The sequence below is a fragment of the Lonchura striata genome, chromosome 5 (genome assembly GCF_046129695.1).
Source record: "Lonchura striata isolate bLonStr1 chromosome 5, bLonStr1.mat, whole genome shotgun sequence".
In the NCBI taxonomy this organism is placed as follows: Eukaryota; Metazoa; Chordata; class Aves; order Passeriformes; family Estrildidae; genus Lonchura; species Lonchura striata.
The window spans coordinates 37,202,871-37,225,705 of record NC_134607.1 but is presented as its reverse complement, the minus strand read 5'-3'; the positions used below and the strand labels follow the sequence as shown (position 1 = coordinate 37,225,705).

At 35.8% G+C, this 22,835-nt stretch overlaps 1 protein-coding gene across 1 annotated transcript in view; it reads right to left on the bottom strand.

Annotated features, from left to right (window-relative positions):
- Window positions 1–20,809: 20,809 nt before the first annotated feature.
- The window catches only part of IMMP2L (inner mitochondrial membrane peptidase subunit 2), a 409,354-nt gene continuing 407,328 nt past the window's right edge, over window positions 20,810–22,835 (bottom strand). The window contains exon 6 of the mRNA XM_021545266.3: window positions 20,810–21,803. Coding sequence (XP_021400941.1) covers window positions 21,684–21,803 — 120 coding nt within the window. The 3' untranslated portion in view covers window positions 20,810–21,683. The remainder of the gene's footprint in view (window positions 21,804–22,835) is intronic.

Below are 22,835 nucleotides of genomic sequence, written 5' to 3'. Positions count from 1 at the left end.
CTATCAAGAGTATCCAGTAAGAAGATTACAGTTCCTTGCAGCAACTGGAAAAAAAAACCCCACAATTCCACCCATGAGGCTGCAATAGGAACTAAGGGATACAAACATGAACAGCTGCTTCCTAACACACAAGCAAGCTAGATTCACACACACAGAAAACTCAAAAGACTAAGTACTTGTCCTCTCAAAGACTGATATTCAGGGCCTCGGCAAAATATCTTTTGTATATAGTGGCTTGATGGTTGCCTGCGTTCCTCTGTTGATTCAATGTCATTTCTCTTGTTGCCCACTCATCTATTTATATATAGTTTACTAGCAATGTCCTTCCATGGGCCTAGATTATTTAATTTCTTCCACTTTTAAACCTGTAGGGCCTAATCTGGTAACTCTAAGAATATGTTATAGGGTGAAGGAAACTCATTCATATACAAAGTAAATATTGTTAGGGGATTTGGCTGAAAGAGAAAGGCTTCTCACCTTCTCCAAAGGATATTTAATATTCATGTGTGAAGCAGAACTGCAACAGAGAAGATGCATACAAATATGTTTCATCTACTCACTATTTAGATGGAAAATTTGAGTCTAACCATCGCTAAAAATCAGAGCAAGGAATTGCACTGAATCTTCTGGATGTCATAACACTCAAACTACAAGGAAAAAGATATGCTCCACAAACATATGCAGTTGGTCGTACTGTGTATGAAAGATAAAACACAGATTTTTAAAGTAGTTTTGTAAGCACTTCAAATGGAAACACTCTCAATTTTTTTACAGCTTTACTCTCTTTGAACATGTGTTGGAGCATGCATTTATCACCCTAAATGATTGCAATAAAAATGGTGGTGAACAACATCTCCAGCAAAGCAAGTTACCAACTTGCATGTGGAAGAAATCACTCTGCTGTTGCATTTTCCGTCCCTCTTCCACTTTGGTTTTTACAGACATTAGAGTTCTCTCTCTTATAATAAAAAAAAAAAAAATATTGTAGAGTGTATACCATAGTGCAGGAGGACTGATTGAGTAGAACTACTGGATGGCAGAACTTATCAACAGGCAGCCATGACTGTGTCATTTACCTGTCTGCTTTGAAGTCTGCTAATCTTTTTATGTAACAGGAAAAAATGTAAGCAAAGAACTGCTAGTATATACACACAATTTCCTTCTCTTTCTCAGTCTCAATCAGCCAAATACACATGCAAATGCACATGCACACACACTGAGCATTTCTTTCTCTGTTCAGCTTTGATTATGACGGTTATCAGCTACATTCTCTGCAGTTTTGTTTTTCTATTTTTTTTTCAGAAAAAGGCTTTTCAGGGGGAATTTCATTTGTACAGGCTGAAAACTGGAAGAAACCTTTGTCAGTTGATAACCACAGAATTTCCTGATCTTACATTATTCATTTTTAAACCATTATTGTGAAACCAGTTAAAGGACTTTAAAAGGAAAATCCCAGGCTTTACAGTTCTTCACTGCTTTTTATCCAGTCATTATTCTCATTGGCATTTTCTACTTAGAAATAAATGCTTTCATTAAGAAGAAATAGATTTTTTTAGCTGACTAGAATATTTCATACAGCAATTTTAATGTACACCTTTATTCTAAGAAGTGAGTTTCTTAAATAACATCTATTTGCTCTCTGAAAGTATGCTAACAGTCTTATACAACACACTCCATTAGCATGGAAATGGATTTTTTGTGTGTAATTTATTTTTCTTCTGCTGTATTACATTATAGCTGTAGTTATCAAAGAGAGACTGGAAAATTCTTGTTGTACTTTGAAGTGTATAAGATTCCATCTATTTGGGGTTTTTTTATTGTATTCCTAATATGTCTGCTAACAAACAACATATTTTGTAATAAGTGTAAAGTATATGTATATCACTACAGAAATGTATTTAAATTTTTCCCATTTTTGAAACATTTCAAGAAATAAAAGTGTTGCAAGGACCAGGTGTCTATACTAGAAAACTTTAGTTTTATTAGTATATCATGTAAACATTTAGAAATAATATTCCATTAATTATGAGAGAATAAAAAAAGAACAGGTAGGAATGAGAATATTATTGTGTTTACTTGGAGCTATTTATTGCTAACATGAGTCATTCAAAATATACATCATGGAAAACAATTGACAGCAAGTATGTAGCTACATGACCAAAGGAAGTTATTTCTCCAGTGAGATTGCTGAAAATAATTCCTAATGCAAATTTGACTTCATGTGACACAACACTTGGTTCTAACCTTAGCACAAAATCTTACTAAAAAAATTAAAATATGTTGAGAAAAAAAAAAATACTAAGCAACTGAGCTTTTCTAGCAGTGACCTTTGATACTAGGATGAAATTCTGAATGCTGAAGTTGAACCAGAGGCAGTTTTGGACACTAGAATTTTCTGTACACAGCAGTACGCCAACTCAGTCCTTTTTGTGGCTATTTTTCTTTGCCACAGACAACTGATAAGTCTACCATGGTTTGATAACAAAAGAATTTTTACTTACCAGCTTATTCCACTTCAAGACCAATATAATGAGCCTTGCTGGGATCTATTGGGGCCTAGAATCCATGGATATAAACTGGAAGTATTGAGGAAGCCAGACAGGTCATGAATTTTTATACAGAACACTATATGTCTAAACAAAATATGTTCTACTACTGAAAAAAAAAAAGATTAAAAGGGTAACTTTTTCTCCCTACTCAGTACTCCCTATAAATGAGTTAGGCTAATTGCACCAGGGCCTCAACAGGCAAAATGTGTGACTAAGTAAGTTTCATAAGGACAGAGCACCTGGCTGTTCAGCTGTCCCATGATGGCAGCATATCCAGGTGATGGGAGTTGTAAGTGATGTTCAGTCCCTTGCTCCCCATCTATAACACCACATGGTGCAGGCTTTCTGCTCCAGGTGCTGAATTCCACATTTCTCCATGCTGTCTTTCTTGGCACTTCTGCCAGCAGTCCTCAGGCTTATGGAGACACCTTCAAACTGGAGCTATTTTCTATGTCAATAAATCTCTCTCTAATTTAGAGCCGCCTACAAATTTGCTGATGCTGCACTCCTCTTCAGCAACTAGTCATCAATGAAGATATATGAGGTACAGTAAGAGGTCCACTACACTGACCTCAAAGTACAATGCTCATTCACAGCTATCAAATGGATGATTGAATCTTCCATCTGAGCCCTTTTGAGTCTTGTATAAGCCTACATTGCATTCAGCCTAGCCACTACAGCCCAGTTTCCATGACATCCTTTTATTGCTCCTGTTAGCTTTAGGCATACCTAAATTAATCATTATTTTGGATATCATTATTTAGAAATCATTATTTTGGATTTTATTATCAGAGTCATCTTGCTCCCTGGAACTCTCAAATTCCTCTACTATTTATGTTTGTCTAATAGATATTTAAAATCCTGAACTTGTTACAAAAACCTGGGATTTTGGCATTTTGCATGTGAAATATTGTTGAAATACCTGTAAGGAAAAAAAAAAAATCTCTTCCTTATTATAAAAGATTTCCCTCTCTGAAGAGTTGGTGGCTTGTAAACAGTTCACTGCTTAAATCTGCCTTATACTGAGAGGACACTCCCACCTACCTCACTTCATGCAACAATTATTAAAAGTTAGATTGCTTCAGAGCTTTTCAGTAGATAAGGCTTTAGCTGAGGATTAACATCTCTGAGATACAGATATTCCCTGAAGATGTGGGAAATAAATACATACCATAGCATAAAAGAGACCTCCAAATACCTGGTCTAACTGTAAACAAACATTTCAATGTTGGGGTTTCTTATAGTAAACAAGAATTTCCCCACTCTTTAAGGAGAACAATGTACTGTACAATGTCTGCTGAGAGCTTTGCATAGGATTTAATAAAAGCAAAATAGACTCCATCTCTTTGCAATGCTCAGCAGCTGGTAGAAGGAAAGTGTTCCAGAATGGTCTGTGTTTGCAGACCTTTCTGATATTTCTATTTCTGATACATATAAAGTTGCTGTATATATATCATGTTCATGCCACAGGTACTCTTAGGAGATGGAGCCAGAAGCACTCTCTCAAGTTTTATATTCCAAGAAGAGAAAAAACAACTTAGTTCCCAACACCTTGTACAAATTTGCAAGGTCAGGAAGATCTTGAGTTGTATGCTGCTGTGACAGTTGCATATGTTAAAGGTAGTTTTTATGGCAATACATATTCTGCATTTTCTGATCAGAGAGAATAGATTCACAGAAACAGAAGGTGAAAAAATAAAGCTAACAGTCCTATCGATCAATAATTTCTATGCTTATTCTGCATCATTAAAATTTAATACCTTCGAGTTTGCTCACTTTCAACCATATGCAAATTGATAAGAGACTGAGGGAAATGTAAAAATTGTTTGTTGTTCTCTAACCAGTACAGTGGCAAGCCATGGCACACAGTTTTTCAATTCAATTCTCTAGGCAGCTGCACTCTCTTCAGCGCAATGTGTTTTGAGACTCAGAAGCAAAATAAATGTTAGTTTCAGTAGAGTATCCCCTTCAGCAACTTCAGAGTATGGGAGCCCTGTAACAAAGGAGAATGTGAGTTTTCCTCGAACACAAACACGAAGCAGGAATATCTTCAGAGCAAAATGAGGACTGAGGACTTTGGTGGGATGGAATAATCTCTATCAAGGAGGTCCATGAAAGAGAAGACAGAGACTGTCTCAAATGTCTCTGGATCTAGTTTTCTCTCCTTCCAGGTCCAAGATGGCTAGTACTTCACCCATCACTTTACCACTGCCAACAGAGCCTGGAAGGAGTCTAGGGTTCAACTTTTCAAGTGTGCTGCTTTCTCTCACCACATAACTGATTGAAAGTCTCTGTTCTGGGGAGCAGCAGTTCACCCTAGAGACACCTAATTCTGGCACATCAGCACATGCACAGTCAGGATTTGTGCCTGTGCCTTCACAAGGGAATGAGAACATGAGTGAGAAAGCTCAGCAGAAACCCTGGGAAGAGCAATCCATTTGTCCCTTTCCTTTAGAGCTTAGACACTGGAGTGAAGAGCATCTGCAAGAGAAAGTAAAGCGATCCTTTGGTTGCAAAATCAAAAGGCAGAAACTTTTTATCCTTTTGGCATATTCTCCATCTACTCTATGTCCCAAAGATGGAGCAGGGCAGATTGTTAAGAAAATGGCTGCAAACAGCCCCTTAAAGATGAGGCACATCACAAACCAACTCAAAAATAGTGAGACTTTTTTCAATACAGCCTTGCAGGCTAACTATCAGTGCCTTAGGAGGCCTGTGATGATTAACACATCTTTCCTGTTTCAGTGCAGGTCTTTGTAGTAATAGCCTTCTAACAAGGATTCAAAGGCTTTTTGCTGTACACTCCCTTGACTGAGAGTCCTCTGCTACACCTGACACAGATAGGAGGCCTCACCAGGCAGTTCATACCAGATCTGATGTGTTTACAACACAGTCATGCTCAGAACTGTCAGCAGTGCTGCCAGCAGTTCTGTGGTAATGGTGGAAAGTGTCCACAGGAAACAATGGAAGAAGCCTCTAGCCTGGAAGTTGGCAGTCTTAGCAGTGCTGTAGTCGTGATAGTCAGAGAGGGTGGAGGTGCTCACGTTTTGAGACTGTAACTGCAGACAAAGAGAGAAAAGCTAATTTGAAATATAAGAACTTCATAAATAGACAAAGACAATAGCAACGAAAATAGAGCATTCATTTGAGAGAGGTATGAGGACCAGGTCTTTGCTTCTTAATATCATCATGTCTCCATAGATTTCAGTAAAACTACATTGATTTACTCCTGTTGGGTGCCTAGTTGTTTCTACAGTCAAAGAAAATAAACACATGGATTGCATTCTCACCCTGTATAAATTGTTAAAGTTCCCTTTATATCAGTGGAACCATGACAGACAAAGGTCAGGCTCAGCTATACCCAAGAACATTCACTGAGTGCTTACTGAGCCTTTGTGTCTCAGTTTCCCAACATATGCACTCTCATTCCATTAAGTACTTCCAGGAGCTGGGCTCCCTACATGCAAGGGGCCTAAATTTGTCTACAAAAGGCATTTTAGGATTTTTGTGGAAATTTGGTATAGAAAAGATGTTGTTATTTACCCATGCAAATGTAAATGTATCTCTTCCATCTAGAACACCCTGATTATTGAAGAAGGTGTTATTTGCATTTTATTCATTGTGCTTGATGTAGAATAAAAGAAAGGAAAAAAGATAACAGCCCATTTGTCAAAATGAAATCTAGTTATGGCTGTCAAATTTAGTAATCAAAAGACTATTTGCAGAGGTGCCTGGGCTGAAATTTTCACCTCATGACTTTATGTAAGCCTGAACTGTATTAATATTTTCTGTATTATCTCACAAATACATCTTCAAGAGTTAGGATTTAAACTTATGAAAACTGCGCTCTGCTTTGAAATATTACTTCAGAAAGTCTCTCATATATTGATTTCTGATGTTGCTGGTTTTAGAAAGATAAGAATTCTAATCCATCCTGCTGAATGTTACTCTGCTGAAGATTAAACAGCTGTCATGCCCACTCCCCAAAATAAAAAAAAAGGAAAAAAAAAGAAAATATTAGTGTGTTAGTGGATTAAAGAAGGTCTATTTTCAGATATAAGCAAAAGACAACAAGTTGTGTTATCTTCTGTCAGTGTCATCTTCTGAAGCTTTAAAGACACCTTCTATCTACAACGAACAGAATGGAAAAAAATCAACTGCATGATATCCCTACCTATAAAAATCAGAAACACATCACTCAAAGCAAATTTAAGGCTTTCTGAACTCTACTCAGAGGTACAGACTTTTAGCCCACTTAACCTCACCCTCCTCTATTCTGAATACAAGAATGTGTATTGGGTTTTCTTGGTAATGTTTTGGTACATTGGGGGGCCTACAAAGGTGACACCTGTGAGAAGTTAGCATACGTCTGATGGAGTCAATGCCAGCCAGAAGGACCCAGCACTGTCCAAAGCTGAGCCCATCAGCAACAGTGATAGGGTCTCCAGCATGAGAGATTCAAGAAGGGGAAGAAACCACTAGGCAGCAGCAGCAAGGAGAGAGAGGTGAAAATATGTGAGAGGAGCAGCCCCGAAGACCCCAGGGTCAGCAAAAAAGGAGGGGGAGGAGGAGCCAGAGCTGAGATTCCTCTTCAGGCCCTGGTGAAGATCCTGGTGAGGAATGGTGTCCCTTTGCAGCCCATAGAAATCCATGGAGGAGCAGACATCCACCTGCAGCCTGAGAAGGACTCGATGCCAGAGAAGGTGGATGTCTGAAGGGAGCTGTGATCCCATGGGAACCCCACACTGGAGAAGGCTCCTGGCAGGACCTGTGGCCCCACGGAGAGTGGAGTTGAGGCTGGGCAGTTTTTCTGGCAGGACTTGTGACTTCACAGAGTACCCACACTGGAAGGGTTTGTTTCTGAAGGGCTGCACTGCATGGAAGGGACTCCTGGAGCAGGGGATTAGTGAGAGGAGTCTTCCCCCTGCGGAGGAAGGAGTCACAGGAACAGCATGTGGTGAACCGACCGCAGGACTTATTCCCTGTCCCCCTGAAATGATGGGGGGGTGGAGGGAGAGAATGAAGAGGGCAAAATATCACACCTCTAGCATCCAGGATTAGGGTCAGGGTTAGGAGAAAAGATATCTGTTTATTATATTTATGCATTATTTCAAAGGTATATGTTCCATTTTCTATAAATTTTGCTGCATATAACAGAGGTAGCAGTTAAAGGATGTGAGAGCATATGTAACTATGTGATCATGCATTAATGCTTTAGGAAGACTGTGAAATCATAGCATTAATAGCATCACTTAACCTGAACATGTTTCATTCTCTTAATTTAACTTTCAAATGGTAGATTAATATATCTAAATTTTTCAGCTATCACTAAGGTCCTATAATAGGCTTCTTGTGGACAGAGGGGAAACTTATGACCCCTTTAAGTCACAAGATTTTTTTTGCACAAGATTATGCTGAATAAATTGTTCTCTGTTTTAACATGAATAAGTTTAATAGTTTTGGTGGTACAGCACTGCATCAAGAATGTGGTTTTATAATTTAAACTGCAATTATAATTTCTTTAATATGAGATAAAAATCCAAGGAAAGGTGAAATCTTTATGTCTTCTGAATTTTTTTTTCCTCATTGGTTGAAGACTAGGGAACATTTCAAATTGTAATTACATTGTAGGGCACTTGAACTTTTCTATTGCATGAAAAGACAGAAATTTATATTTTCTAATTATAGAAAGTTTGCATTAACATGTGCTGTAGTTATGCATTTTATAATTAATCTTATGGAGTTTAAATTTCTGGTTTTTTTCTGCCTTTGAATATGAAAATCTTCTGAATCACACAATACTCAAATTTCTTTAGATACTAATACCCTCTCATTAAAGTTCACTCATGTGCATTCTGCTTCAGGAGTAAATCTGACCTTTCCCACTTTCATACTCAAAGCAAGCAGGCAATAGAGAAATAGCAGACAATAAACCCTCTAGAGCAGTTAAGAGTCATCCAAGAGGAACTTGTGAACATTCCGTTTCATACTGTTGCAGGGGAAACAAACTTTTCCTTGTCATCAACACATGAAACTGCACCTGCCTTCCAAAGTTCACTTATGAATTTTGGGATGAGAGTGAGGCTAAGCTGGAAGGCTTAGTACCCTATGGATGTGTCACAGGCAAAACCTGGGACAGCCTGAAGGCATCTGTGAACTGCAAGTTTTCTGATATTTTTTTTTAAATTATGTTCTTATTTTCTTCTGCTGCTCCACACTCAGTGTATGAGCAGCAATATGTTCCTCAAGGTCGTTAGAATTACAGAACTTGATGCCATCAAAATTTGTCTTTAGATATGTTTACTTCACATACTTTAAGATTATCCTTGAGATAATCTTCCCAATGTTTCAGCCACCCAGTTCTTCATCTTTGTCTTTCTATCAAAACAATGGCATGCTTCCCTCAGGCACATGAACTCCATGACATTGCTTTCTCATCTGAGATACGATTAGAGTGTCAATGTCAAAGCTTTTACAAACTGCACAGCTTCAGTTCTATTTGTTTTCCCACTTGACATCAGGAATTTGCTGAAAACAGCATAGGTGAAAATGAATGAGGCATTTACATAGCAATTTGTCCAAATCCTGAAGCCATAAAACTATGACAATAGTAGCATAATATTCCCATTCAAAAACCAATTTTGAACTCAGTGGCTGGAACCATCATTTACCAAAATGTTGCTAGCCAAGTTGATACACTTTGTGATATCATCAGCAATCACCACATTTCATTACCAAGATAACAAAACTTGTTGGCAGCCTGTATCACACATTATCGGTGGACACTATGGGCGACTTTTACAAAGTTAGTCTGACCTGTGGGATGCACAGTTTCTAGGCTTTAGGCTTTTTCCATAGACAGTGAAGTCAGTGTGCTTTGTAGAAAGGTAATCAGTGGTTAATGGGATATCTGCAGAGTTTTTGCATTTACAGGTTTCAAGGTATGGAATAACATTTGCTGATAACTGACCTTAAATTTGTCCATCAACATGGCATCACTCACACTGCTAGGGCTATTATGAACTTAGTTTAACTTATTTGAAAAATCATAACAATATTTCAGCAAATATCTTTGCCTGATGAGACAAAACCTTTTTTCCACATAATCGCAATGGATATTGCTAATTTACTAATTAGGGAAGACAAAATAACTGTTCACAAAACAAAATAATTCATAGAATCAAAGACTTATGAAATGGACATAATGTGGTTTTCCTCAAGATCCAGGTAGCAAAACGAGACCGTCATGGCATAGTCAGAATGGAATCCATGTTAACTTCTACATGTTTTTCACTGCTGCAATTTCACTAAGAAAACAATTTAAAAGAGTTGGCATGCACCATTCCAACAGCTGCTGAATTCTATCACTCATCTGAAACTGATAATCTTCCTCTTTCATAAGTGAACCAGGCAGATCGGCCGTTTTTGGCAAAGACAAGGAAGCGACAGAGGGGGTATCTGCTTAGTAATTCCAAACTACTCCAATTTAATTTCTGTCAAAATAGTGACTTTATTTTCCTACCAGTGTTTCAAAATGTGTAATGACCTGGTGTGCGTACAGGGTCTAGATCCTTTGTTCAGAGTCACACAGCCCTCAGACTTGAGTCATCTATCCTATGGTGTGCAGTGCCATTAATCTACCATATTTGCATTGGGAAAAAAGCATCAGATATAGATTAAAAACGACAAGGTCAGTATTCAGATTTCTTCAAAAGTAAAGGGATATTTGCAAAAGACATTGTTGGCAAGCCTTCTGTCTCAGAGAATTATATGTTTTTGACTGAGCTTTATCCTACGGAATTCAAGCCATAGAAATAAAAGAATAATTTCCTGTCCTGCTGGAATAGGATGAAAAAATGTTCAGAGTGAAATCAGCTTAATGCCTTAATCCCTTTCTCAACATAATGCTTTTTTTCTTCCGGTGTATGAATGTCAGTGAGTGTGGACTTGTATTTTTGTGTTCTAAATAAAACTTCATTGTATAGTGGAGTGCTTTCAGAAAGCTATTTAAAAATACATTTCACTTTAAAATAAATATGTTATTAATAACCTTTTCCACATTTTAATCTCACAGTGGAGCAAAGAGTTCAACATAATTAATGCAAAAATATCAAAAGTTACAAGCTTTACTGTTTACGGTTTACTGTTACTGTTTCTAAAAGCAGTACCATAGGACAGGGTATTGTCAGTATAAGGAGACAGGTAAAGTGGCATACTGTAGGAGGAAAGAGAAGCTCTGGCACATATACTTGGCAAGAAAAAATTTATATATATATATATATTTATAATTTCAATTTTATCTGACCAATGATAGTCAAAGTTCTATAAAGCAGAGAGGTGCAGGAAAGTAAAAGCAGTAATACACAAGTGAATTGCTTATGTTTCTTAATCTTCCCTACATTTTATATTTAATTGCACTTGTCTATTCTTATATTAACTCACCACCCAACTCTAAATCCCCTGTAAACACTAGTAACAGATGTTCAACATCTTGCAGGTCAAATTCTCAATACAAGAAAAAATACTGACAGAGTTTTAGTGTTTTTTCATGTGGAACCCTTTTATACAAGTCCTGGAACACAGATGGAAAGAAAAAGAACTTAAGTAATCCTCTTTCAGAAATCAAAGCAAAACATTTCTATCTGACTTAGCCTCAGTGGGTAAATGATGAGTTGGAAACAGAATTTAGCTAGCAATCAAAGTATGGTGCAAAGTCTTTTATTGAGCATTCAGCTTTTTCTATACAGAAATTTGTGTAATGCTATTTATAAAAACACAACTTTTCTTGTAAAGAGACCAGTGGTTATACACCTAGAAATAAGAATTCAGATACCAGCAATGTCTCCTAGAACAAGATATATTGCTTGTCCATTAATCTCCAGTTCCACTTATCTGGGTTACTATACAGGAAATCTTTCTCAACATTATGTCCATCAGAAAGCCCAACAAAGACTGGCCTCTTGAACATAACTCTTCTTATGAGGTTTTTATCAATTTAGCAATGATTTTTTTTCTGCGAGTTTATTTCATGGACATGATCACAAAGAATATATTTTTTATTTCAATTATTATTTTTCATTAAAATTCTTAACCCATAAAATATTTATTTCAAATATGAATATTTCATTTATTATTTTTTTCTTTAATTACATTAATTCATACAGGAATGTCATTGTTTTAAATACCAGATATCATTTCTCCATATTGAGATTTTTAAACTAAATACATACAATTTCATTTATTAATTTTGACAACCCAGTGACATTCCAGTGACAAAGGGAGTTAACATCATGAATATTTTTATATGCCCTGCAATATTGTCTGCCATCCATAACAGAGCATTGAGTATTGATTTTGGGCACTTGTAGCCCAGGGATACATATTTTTCAAAGAAACTACTTGGTCATGTTGAATAATTTTCATTCTACCTACAGTATCTGATTTGCTTTAGAGGCACTTACAACTCTGTCAGTAAAACTGAGATTGATTAGGACCACAGCATAGGAATACATAAGGCATGAAACCCTGTTATACACTGAGTCTTAAATATTTTTATCATTCAGGTTGGACTTTTTAACTTAATTTATTTTCATCTAGAAAAAAATCAAACCAATCCATACAAGGCCTCTTAACCTTTGTCTCAGTCTGCCCTCCAATTAATTCCTTCCTCAAAAATGTACCCAGCTGACTCTTCAGTTAATTCAAACTTCTTGTCAGAGTTCAAATACTTGGCATGTTCTATATCTCAACAAAATGTTTATAGACTGACTTACAGGTCAATGTCCTATTTAACCACAATCAGAGAATGTTTTGGTTTCAACCTAGATACTGTTAGAAACTCTGCATTTCTGATCACCCTGTTCTCTTTCTCTCAGCATTTAAATTACTTTATAAGATTCCAACTGGTCACTATCTAATTCCAACCATGAAAAGCAAAATCTATCAGACAAGATAATTTGCCTTTAGAAAAAACAACAAAATCTGATTCGACTTTTCTGAATCATTTGTTATAGGTAAAGGCAAAAAATAGTGAAATGAAAAAAATAAGAGAAGGAATCTTGAGCTGAAATAGTAGATACACTTAAAGACAAGGACCACCTTGTTTAAGCAAGTATTCACCAATGGCCTTTTTATCCACCATCATGTTCCAACTGTGCTCTAAATCTCAGCTTAATTTGCTGCATGCACCATATGGATTTCAACTTTGCAGCATTTTCTTTTATGAGATGAAGAATGTAAATTTAAGTCCATCATGTAGCTAGATAATTATGTTTTCTTGCCTGGATACACAATAATTAAATTTCAAAATGCAATATCAAAGATACTGTGAGAAGAAAATCCTTAAACAATGGTTTATATTTTTATTGTGTTAAGAATTAATATTTATCTTATATTATACATAAGGATAATTATTATTTCTACAAAGTTGAATTGCATAATAGGAGTTCTTAGAAAAATCAAAAGAAATGTTTTGAAGGCTATGAAGAAAAGGTGCACATATGAAAAAGGAAATACTCTAGGTGAGTAGCTAAGTAACAGTGAAAACTAGGAAAAGTGAGAATAAAATTCTTTAAAAGAGAGGATTTTTCACCATTGCCAATGAGTGGGAAAGTTTATGATGATCAAACTGAGCAGTAGCATGAAAATAAGAATTATGGACTGTGACCAGAAAAAAGAAAAAACTAACAGATTACTAAAATAAAACAAGTAGAAGCTAAATATAAGTGTAAGAAGTTCAAAAGCTTTAAGTTATTGAAAAGCATTTGCTGATTGAATTGCCATATTGTTTTCTTTCCAAATAGGTGATTGAATTATTGGAACTCTGTATTCCAAATAAACTTAAATTAATCACTCATAACAGTAGCTACCCTCATGACACTTATGCTTCCTGGCACACTTCTACAAACTCCTTCCTTGCCAGTTTACACAATATAATTTGTGTCATCTGAAGAAAAATTAAGTGTCACCTGAATTGAAAACTCCTTCCAACTTTTCATTGCTTTCTGAAAAAGTACTAATTTTCCTGAGACTCTTCCCAGGCAGTTTTAATTAACTAGGACCAATGCTATCTTAGATACTAACTAACCTTTGAAAAATTTGGACACTGCCCTGTTCAGTGCACTTAAAAAATCTCATTCTTCCGTAGCTAATTCTTCTTATGCTAAATAGGGATACTGGGTATTCATATTAAGGATGCTAATTAATTAAAAGTATTTTAGTACTTGAAACTTTTTCTGAATGTGGCTTTTCATTCCTTAGACACCTACAGGATTAAGGGTAGGTGGGTAGGTGGGTAGGTGGGTAGGTGGGTGGGTGGGTGTGGGTGTGTGTGAGAAAGAAAGACAAAGAGAGAGAAACAGATACACAACAGAGATTAGACACACTGAGCCTACATGATAGGCTAAAAGAACTTATATTGCCTGCTAGATGACTAAATCATTCTATGAATTTTTCACAAAATTATTTAGCATAAAAAATCCCATTACCTTTCAATCAAGGCAATGTATCTACTTGTGCCATAAAATATTTTAAGTATTTTTAGAAAATCCCATCAGAGGTTTTCTGTGTCTTAAAAATTTTGCTCTGCCTTGTTACTGAGAAGGCTCTGTTTAAAATACAGGTTATTAACACAGAAAAGGTGGAGGAAATAAATTTCTTCTTTTTAGTCTGTTATCAAAAGAGCAAATATATTCAAACCTACTCTCATGCCTGTGCACTGATTTTCAGTAGTGACTAGTGATTTTGCAAGTCAGGCATTTCATTTCAGATGACTCGAAATGAAAACAATCTGATTTTCAAAATGCTTTAAAAAGTAAACCACTGTAGAACAGGCACTTTCACTTCTGGCGCCTGATTATTGAAGGCTCAATGTAAGATTTGGAATTGTGTTGGTCAGTGACCCAAATAAGTTTAACCAACTGTAGAGAGAGAGAAAAACCCCATATTTTTGTTGAATTTGCTAGATATTACTGTGTTTAGCCCATATTATAAAAAGAATTTGCTTGCTTATATAATTGACTTTTTAATTTAGTTGCTACCGTTGTCGTATGGTTACAATGCCAACAAAAAGAATTGCTCCCAATTTAACATAGAGGATAGCACAAGTAAACAGAAGCTAAAGAAAAAACTTTCAGACTTTACTCAGTTGTTTTCTGTTTACAAACAGACTTTTCAGATGTTGCTGTTAAAGAGAGCACTAAACATTTATATAGATAGTGGAACGTTCAGTAACATTAGAAAGGATATAAGATAAGTAAGAAATTTAAACTTTCATGCCCCAGGGCATAACACTAACTGCCTGGGGCTGAAAAGTAATTTCCCTTTTGGCAGGTTATTCCAAACTCTTCATTATAGGAAGTATAGCTTCCTAACCTCTGTCAGGAACAGGTTACTGGACAAATGGACTACTTATCTAAACCCTTAAGATATTTCATGTCAGATTTAGAAACCATCAATTCATAATGAGGGAAGAAAGGAGAATAAAGGAAATGCATCTCTTTAATTATAGGCTCATCAAAAGCAGGTTAGAAAGTTAAGTACTGTAGCCTGATCTTAGATCCTGAGGCAATCAAGTCCTATAGAAAACAGGACCATTTGTGTGATTAATACTTGTAATCAAATTGATGAAATTGTGAGGATTGCTAAAAAAAATTGCTGTTCTATGTTTCCATTATTAATTGAAATGCATGTAAGAAAAAAATATGGCTATGATATGTTTAGCTCCCAAAGGATGTAAAATTCAATTTTGACATTTAATAGGAGGATATGAGAAAAGGTTAGATGTTAAATAAAATGCTGAGACATTTGTGAGTGGGATGGAAAAGGAAGATAGTGCATAATATGGTGGATTAATATAGTTCCAATAAGTTATCACAAATTAAATATTTTTTTAAATTAAACATTTCCTCACTGTATGTTTGGGGAAACCTGCTATTCAGATACAGCTGTTGTATTTTTAAAATAGTCTACAACTTTAGGGGGTTAACTACTAAATCATCCAAAGGTGAACCCCTTGTCCAATAACACAATTAATGAATTTCAATCAAGAAAATATTTGGATGATGACATAGTTTAAGCATTGGCAATATTTTCTGTGTAATGTTCTGCTTACAAGTCCCTTGAGGTGTAGTTGGATAAATCAGCTTCTGGTTTATCTTTTATTTCACAAACTAAAAAATGAACAAATAATCCCACAGCATTCAGGGTCATAAGGTGTATTGCTAAAACTTCCACAATAGGATATACAACATTTTTTTAATTAAAAACCAGTGGAAAAAAACTACCTGAAATTAAATTTGTAGTTGTGGTACCATATTTAATAGTCTGAGCATTTAATTCACTCAAAGGAGTTACTGAAAAGGAGTACAGATGTAGTGATGAGAACTTCAGCTCTACTACCTCTGGGATTCCCAGTCTATTCCTTAAGCCACTGCCATGTGGTTTCTTACAGCCTTTGTCCTCTAGTTTTTTCAATAACTTCAGTCTATTTCTGCACAAAAGTGTAGCTTCTATAGGATGGAGAGAAAGGGCTGCTGCATGCTGTTAACACAAATCCAGTGGTTTGGGGTGAAACTGGGTATTTTTTGGAAGAACATACCCTAAGATATTTGCCACTATTATGGCCATATTATATATTTTATGAGCCTATAGCTCTAAGGACTCATCTTTTCCTCTCAACATACAATTATGGCAGGCTAAGCTGTCTACTCAGCTCCTTTTCTTCATAGCCTTCAAAACATTTCTTTTGATTTTCCTAAGAACTCTATTATGCAATTCAACTTTGTAGAAAAAATAATTATCCTTATATATAAGATAATAATTTCTTATATTATATTATAATATAATAATTAACCAATAATTTTGGTTTTCACTCATCTTATAAATTCATTAAGATTTGTACTTTATATTTCAAATTGTGTGAGAACCCCGGCCTTGCTGTGGGGTCTCATGTGGTGGTGAAATTCCTCCTCCAACCCATGCTTCCAAAGAAAAACTCCGCAGGCTTTAGCTGTTTGGTCTCAAGGCAGTTTATTGCTAGTTATCTAACAGATTATGTTCTTGGACTGCAGCTGTTTGATCAGCGGCCTGGGTAGAGGCACACACACACCCTGACATCCTCTCTATCTGCTGTCTTCTTTGTCTCTCTCCCTGCCCAGGGCTGCTATCTTTTATATTATATATTACGTATAACATGTTTACAATTATTCCCCAATACCTACTACCTATCTTACAAGGTGCTTTTCTACTCTAAACCAATTTGTGAGTGCCAACATCACCAAGAACATGGAGGTAAGGAAGAAGAAGGAGGAAGAACAGGATCAGCCCACTTTCCTCCATCTTAGAACTTCTGACCCCCATGTACAAAGTGAAAACCCCCCTGTACATGTGTTAAAACCCCCCTGTACAATACTAAAAAAAATTCCCTTCTACTTTGTAATTACTTATACTGTACTATCTAACCTTTTGTGACTGCTTGTTCCACCTCCAAAGTTGGTAATTCATTCCATGGCTCAAACTCAAAATCACAGCTGTTTTTCAGCTGTCTGCCAGGGTCTAGAATGCCTCTGACCAAGGCCTGGAACCTCTAAAAATGTCTGAAAGACATTTTGAGTTCCCACAAAATTGTACATTTTTTTCATTGACTATGCAAGATAATGACTGACAGTAAATGACAGACAATAAATAGGTAGACTGTGATCTAGGAAATTCTGGGATTTTTTTTTCCCAAATCTATCCTATGTATCTTATGATTTTGGATAAGATGATAAATAGATCATGGTAAAAATAGACCATGTAGGCATGGAAAGGAAGAAAGTAATAATTTTCTTGATCGTAATAGTAGTGATATTAAAATATTCCAAAATGAGAGAATTCTTCCCATTATAATAAAACACCAAATGATAACCGAAGTTGCAAAAGAGCATGCAGGTTCATCAGCTGCTAGACACCTGAGCAACACAACTACAGAAAGATAGTTCTGACAGCTGGCTTACTTGTAATATGCTGGAAATGTTCAGATCTCTGTCTGATTTGCATTATAAACAAATCTAAAGGAATGAAAAAGATATGTGAAAATGAAATTCTGCATAGGAAGACTCATATCTGTCATCACTTGACTACACTGTGATACTTTGACTTCATATGTCTTAGTTGTGCTTGTAATGTCTGGTGTTTTATTTCATCAATGTTAATACCTGAGGATCCAGGCAGTGTAAACTGTTTACTAAAGCACAGTCTATTTTCTTGGCTTTACCTTTTTCTCCTTGGATAGTTCTGCACTAAATTATCAATTTTGCAATTGCTTCAGAACAGAACAGCTAGTGCTTTGTGCATGCAATGACAGATTGCCAGCATTCATGTAGCATCATCTAGGTATGTTATCCTAAAGGATGAATAGATGGAAGAAGTGAAGCTCAGCACATCTTCTGTGCTATGATGTTCCCTTGTCATGGGAAATCCTGACAACCTAATTGAAGGTCCTTAGATTCACTAAATGATCATTCTTTACTTACATCAGCTTTCCACTTTCTGAGTCGGTGTTTTGGTTGTCTGTATGAGGCTGTGCTGCTGAGATACATAGCTTAGCTCTGTCACTCTTTCAGGGGTAGTTGTGCATGTCTGCTAAGAGTACCAATTCCTGATCTTGTTGCAGCGTCTCTCCTTGCTCTACAAGTGCAGTCTGGCAGTCTAGTCCTCCTCTCTTGAACCTTAGGAAGGTGTTTATGTGATCCCTAAAACATTTAAAAAAATATCAAGCTTTAAAATATTCTACCATCCTTTCATTTCTTAGTTTCCTACTCCTTACTTGTACTCATTCTTATTTAACTCCCATGAAATCATACCTTATTTTGTTACAGATATAAGCCAGCACCAAAAACCAGGCCTGTGAAGAGGCCTTAGAAAGCTGATCATGATGGCCATGAGAATTTTGTTACTGATTTCATTACTTCCAGAACAGGCTTCTCATGTGTTTCATATTTGAAGCTTGAACCCAAATGTCTCAATTAAATAACAACACCTTTAAATATGTGCTTGTGTGTGCCAGTCTTGGTTCTTTCTGCTTTGAAAGGAAAGATTTGCCTTTCATGCTCTGGATACTGAATTATCTGTTATGGGTCTTTGAGCTATTTCTATTCACCAACATACATGATAAGGTAAAATGTCATGCAGATTAATATGATGACAGTATGAAGAAAATACCTTCTTTTACAGGAAACTGATTCCTTAGATGCTAATTAGAGGAAAATGGTACATAAGGGTACTGTAATACTGTTAGGCTAAAGAATCATAATTATCAGTCTAAAGGAATTAGATATTGATGCAACTGCCTGCCCAGCATGAAAGGCACCACCAAGTTTACCAAGCACAGAAGAGCTAATCAGAGAATGTGTAAAATAGCCGATGTGGACCTCAGGTCTGGTTCATCTATTCATCTGTTTCCAACAGGCCTGATAAAAAAAATTTAAAGTCTTGCAATAAAAAATAATCTATTCAAGTGTTTCATTATTTTTTATAATTATTTCTTTATGTCTAATCTAACAGTCCAGGTGTTGCATTATAAATTTATTAGTTCTTCTCCCACACATTATGAATTTGGAGAACTAATGATTGTCTTGCATTTCACAACAATCTTTCATCATTTTGAAGCCTGTCTCAGACTCTGAAGACTAAATGACAAACCCAGGTCCTTCCAGCATTTCTCATAGGAGATTGTTTTTTGGTTCCTCTCTATTTTTGTTGTGTCTTTCTAAATATTCCAGTTGTCCTCATTGTTTTTTGTATCTGGCACCTAAAATCATACCCTACATGAATGTAGAAGGGATATTGTTTGCTGTGTTTACAGCCTGTACTGCTCTTTACAAAGCGTGTACTTTCCTTGTTCAGCATATTGTTGCTTCATGCTTAACTACAATCCACTATAATGTCTAAATTTTCTTTTAGCATAATCCAGTATGTATATGGGTAATTATTGCACCAGACTCTCTGCTCATCATTATCAAATTCAGATGACTGCACTCTAATACCATTCTCTGAAGTTGCATCAGTCTTTACAACCATCTCCAGACTTAATAGGGATATTCTCTATTCCATAATTTCATCATGTATATCCTACAACATTTACATATAAATACATGAATATTTATAAATATATGTATGCAAATATAGATTAATAAATATTCCTTTAGGCATGTCACAGTTGATTACTTGGGACATTGAAACTTCCTGTAAACTAGCCTGTATAAATTATGTAATAATGAGCTGGTCTTCACACAAAGGAGCCCAAAAGAACAATGGAAGCAGTGGGAAGCCAAATAACACCACGATTTAACTCCTTTGTGTCTATTAGAGGAGTCATCAAACTGTGAAACTCTCACCTCACAGCTATGAAGGAGTACTGAGGCTCCTGGACCTACCTCACTGGGTACAACCAACACCAGGAGTCAGAGAGGCTGGCTGGGTTGGCTGGCAGACTTGCCCACGGGTACAGGTTTTGCTGTGGAGTGCAGGGCAGAGCATTTCTGTACTGCACAAGATTTTTTGTGGTGTTTAGGGGATCAAAGTCAGTGAAATGGGGATGGTTTGGGGAGGATCAATATGGAAAAATATAGACAAAAGAGTACCATTTTTAACCCTGTCCAAGCTGTGGGAGACAGTGTCAAGGATTTTACTGAAGTCCATGTAAATATCCACAATTTTTCTATCATCCACTAGGAAGGTTATCTGGTCATAAAATGATATCAGGTTGGTCAAACAGGACCGGCTGTTCTTAAACCTATGCTGGCTCAGCCTGACCCCCTGGTTGGCCATGTGATCACATTCAAGATAATCTGTTGTATAATGTTCCCCAGCACCAGGGCAGGCTCACAGGCGTGTAGCTCCCTGGATTCTCCTTCTGTCCCTGAATAATTCCGAGTTTACTGCAATAACACCCAAGCAAACTGCATTAGTCTAACTAAGAGAGTTCAGAGACCTGTAGAACACCTTTTTGGAACAAAGAAAGATCCTGACACGTAAAGTATTCCAAGTCTACAGAGCAGGAGTATTTAAGAAGAAAGATTGTAATAGATAATTTTCATAGTGATTGAAGCTATCATCTAACTCACAAAGCAAATATATGTGTTCAAAGAGCTGTAGACTTGATGATTGCATGTTTTTAGCTGAAAGTGTTTAAAGATCTTTTGTGTGGTTTGTTAGATTTTTTTTTAGCACTAGCCTATGTGAAGTAATATTCAATAAATATGAACAAAGGCTGGCTCATATTGATTTGTCATTGAAAATGTGTAATTTTCCAAGTTTTTTTCACTTACAATGTATGCAGATTTACTACCTATTCACAGAGTATATTATAATAATAACTATATACTAGAATATTAATCACATATTTCTTATCTAATTACATAGTTTCAAAGAAATGTGGCAATCAGTACTAACAAAGATTTACTCTACTAAAAAAAATTAATTAAATACTGTCTTCAAATAATGCAATATCATTTGTACAATTTGACTGAATATCTAATTCAGAAAGATATACAGGGAATATTTATATAAAACTATTTTTATCCTGAAAAAGAAAATAGAAATAAGTAATAGGCACTCAGTTTAATAACAGAAATAAGCTTCATTAAAAACTTTTCACCTACAGAAGTACTGATTCCTCATTACTAATAATTATAGGACAATTCAAAGTATATATGTTTTGGGTGTTTTTTTCCTTTTTTCATATGCAATCAATATTAATCATTTCCATGCAGAATGTAAAAGATCAAAATAGTTTATTGAAGGTTTTAATAATTTCTTGTCCAGAGAAGCACAGGTACAGACATAAGCCAAGCATGTTACCGCTTCCAGAAAGAAAATGAACATTCAGTTCCTCTACAACCAATTATTTCAAACTGAATTAATATACAATGCCCTAATGTTGGGAATTTTTAAAACCCATCAAACAATAGAACAGACGAGCAAAAGAAACATGAAGAATTTCTGGTGGCATTGTAACATTTAGATGTCACATGTATTTATTGACATGACACTGATGTCAGAGGACATGGCAAAGCTCTTACAGATCATGGTATAACCACTGCAACTCTTTCTGGTTGAACTTCGTGTCACTGTTTTCCTGCCTGAGCGTTCAGATCACTCCTGCTCCCTGTGGAGCGGTTTGCGCTCCGGAGGAAGCATCGGCTGTAACTTCTGCCAGCGTTGTGGAGGCCAGAGAATATGAGTGGCTCGGGCATGTAGAAGTCCAAGAGAAACCTACAACCAAAATATAAACCACAGGTGTTATTAGGTAATGCAAATAAATCAGTAGTGAAAAATACAAAGCATGTAATGATTTGTTGGAGCAGTGGGAGGATACAAAGTAGAAGAATAAATACTCTCTCATGCATGTAATGAGGGGGAAAGAAAATGTCTTTAGTAACAATGTCTTTTTCTTTTTTTGATAAACCATTTTTTGGAACTTAAGACGGTTTGCTGAAATGCACTGTCTGTAACACAGAACTAGGAATGTTGTATTTTTTTTTTCAAGGAAAAAAAGCTGTTTAAAATAGGTGAGGCATAATCTACCTAAAGCTTTTTTGGTTATTAGTTATTCTAGATAGATCCAGAAAACAAAGTTTAAGTATCTATTTTGAATAAGTTCAACAGAATCTGTGTCTTGGATTTGAGCCCTGTGTACTAACCACACCAGGATAGTGGCTTTTTTAAACCTGCTATGTTTACTCTTTATCACTCTCCTTCAAAACACCATTTTGTCTTCAACCAAAAATGAAAATTCCTGTGAATTGTAAAGATTTCCCTGAGGATGCAAATGTATTTCTCTACAGACCAAAAACTTTTGAAGTGCTAAGACTACTTAAACCTGATTAATATGTTTTGCAAACATGTTTTACCATCTTATTATTTATTATTATTTACTTCAGTAATTTAACTTCAATAAATCAAAATAAAATTAATTTTTTATATTGCTTATAAATGAATCAGAGATAACATAGTATAGAAAACAGAATTGCTTAGAAAATCTTAAGTAAATTATAAAAAAGACCCTTTTCATATATGGTATGAAAATGGCTAGACTAAGAGTAAGAATATAACAGTTACAATTTCAGACTGAGATAAGACAGTCCATACTTAAGTCATTTTGTATGGAGTTAATCTCAGTTAATTTGAAAAGCCTGCAGCATAAGTTATTTGTTTAGACTTGTAGAGAAAATAGCACATAATAAGCATCCAGCACCAACAGAAGTTATAAACAGGACACAATCATGGTTAGAAATACTGGAATGT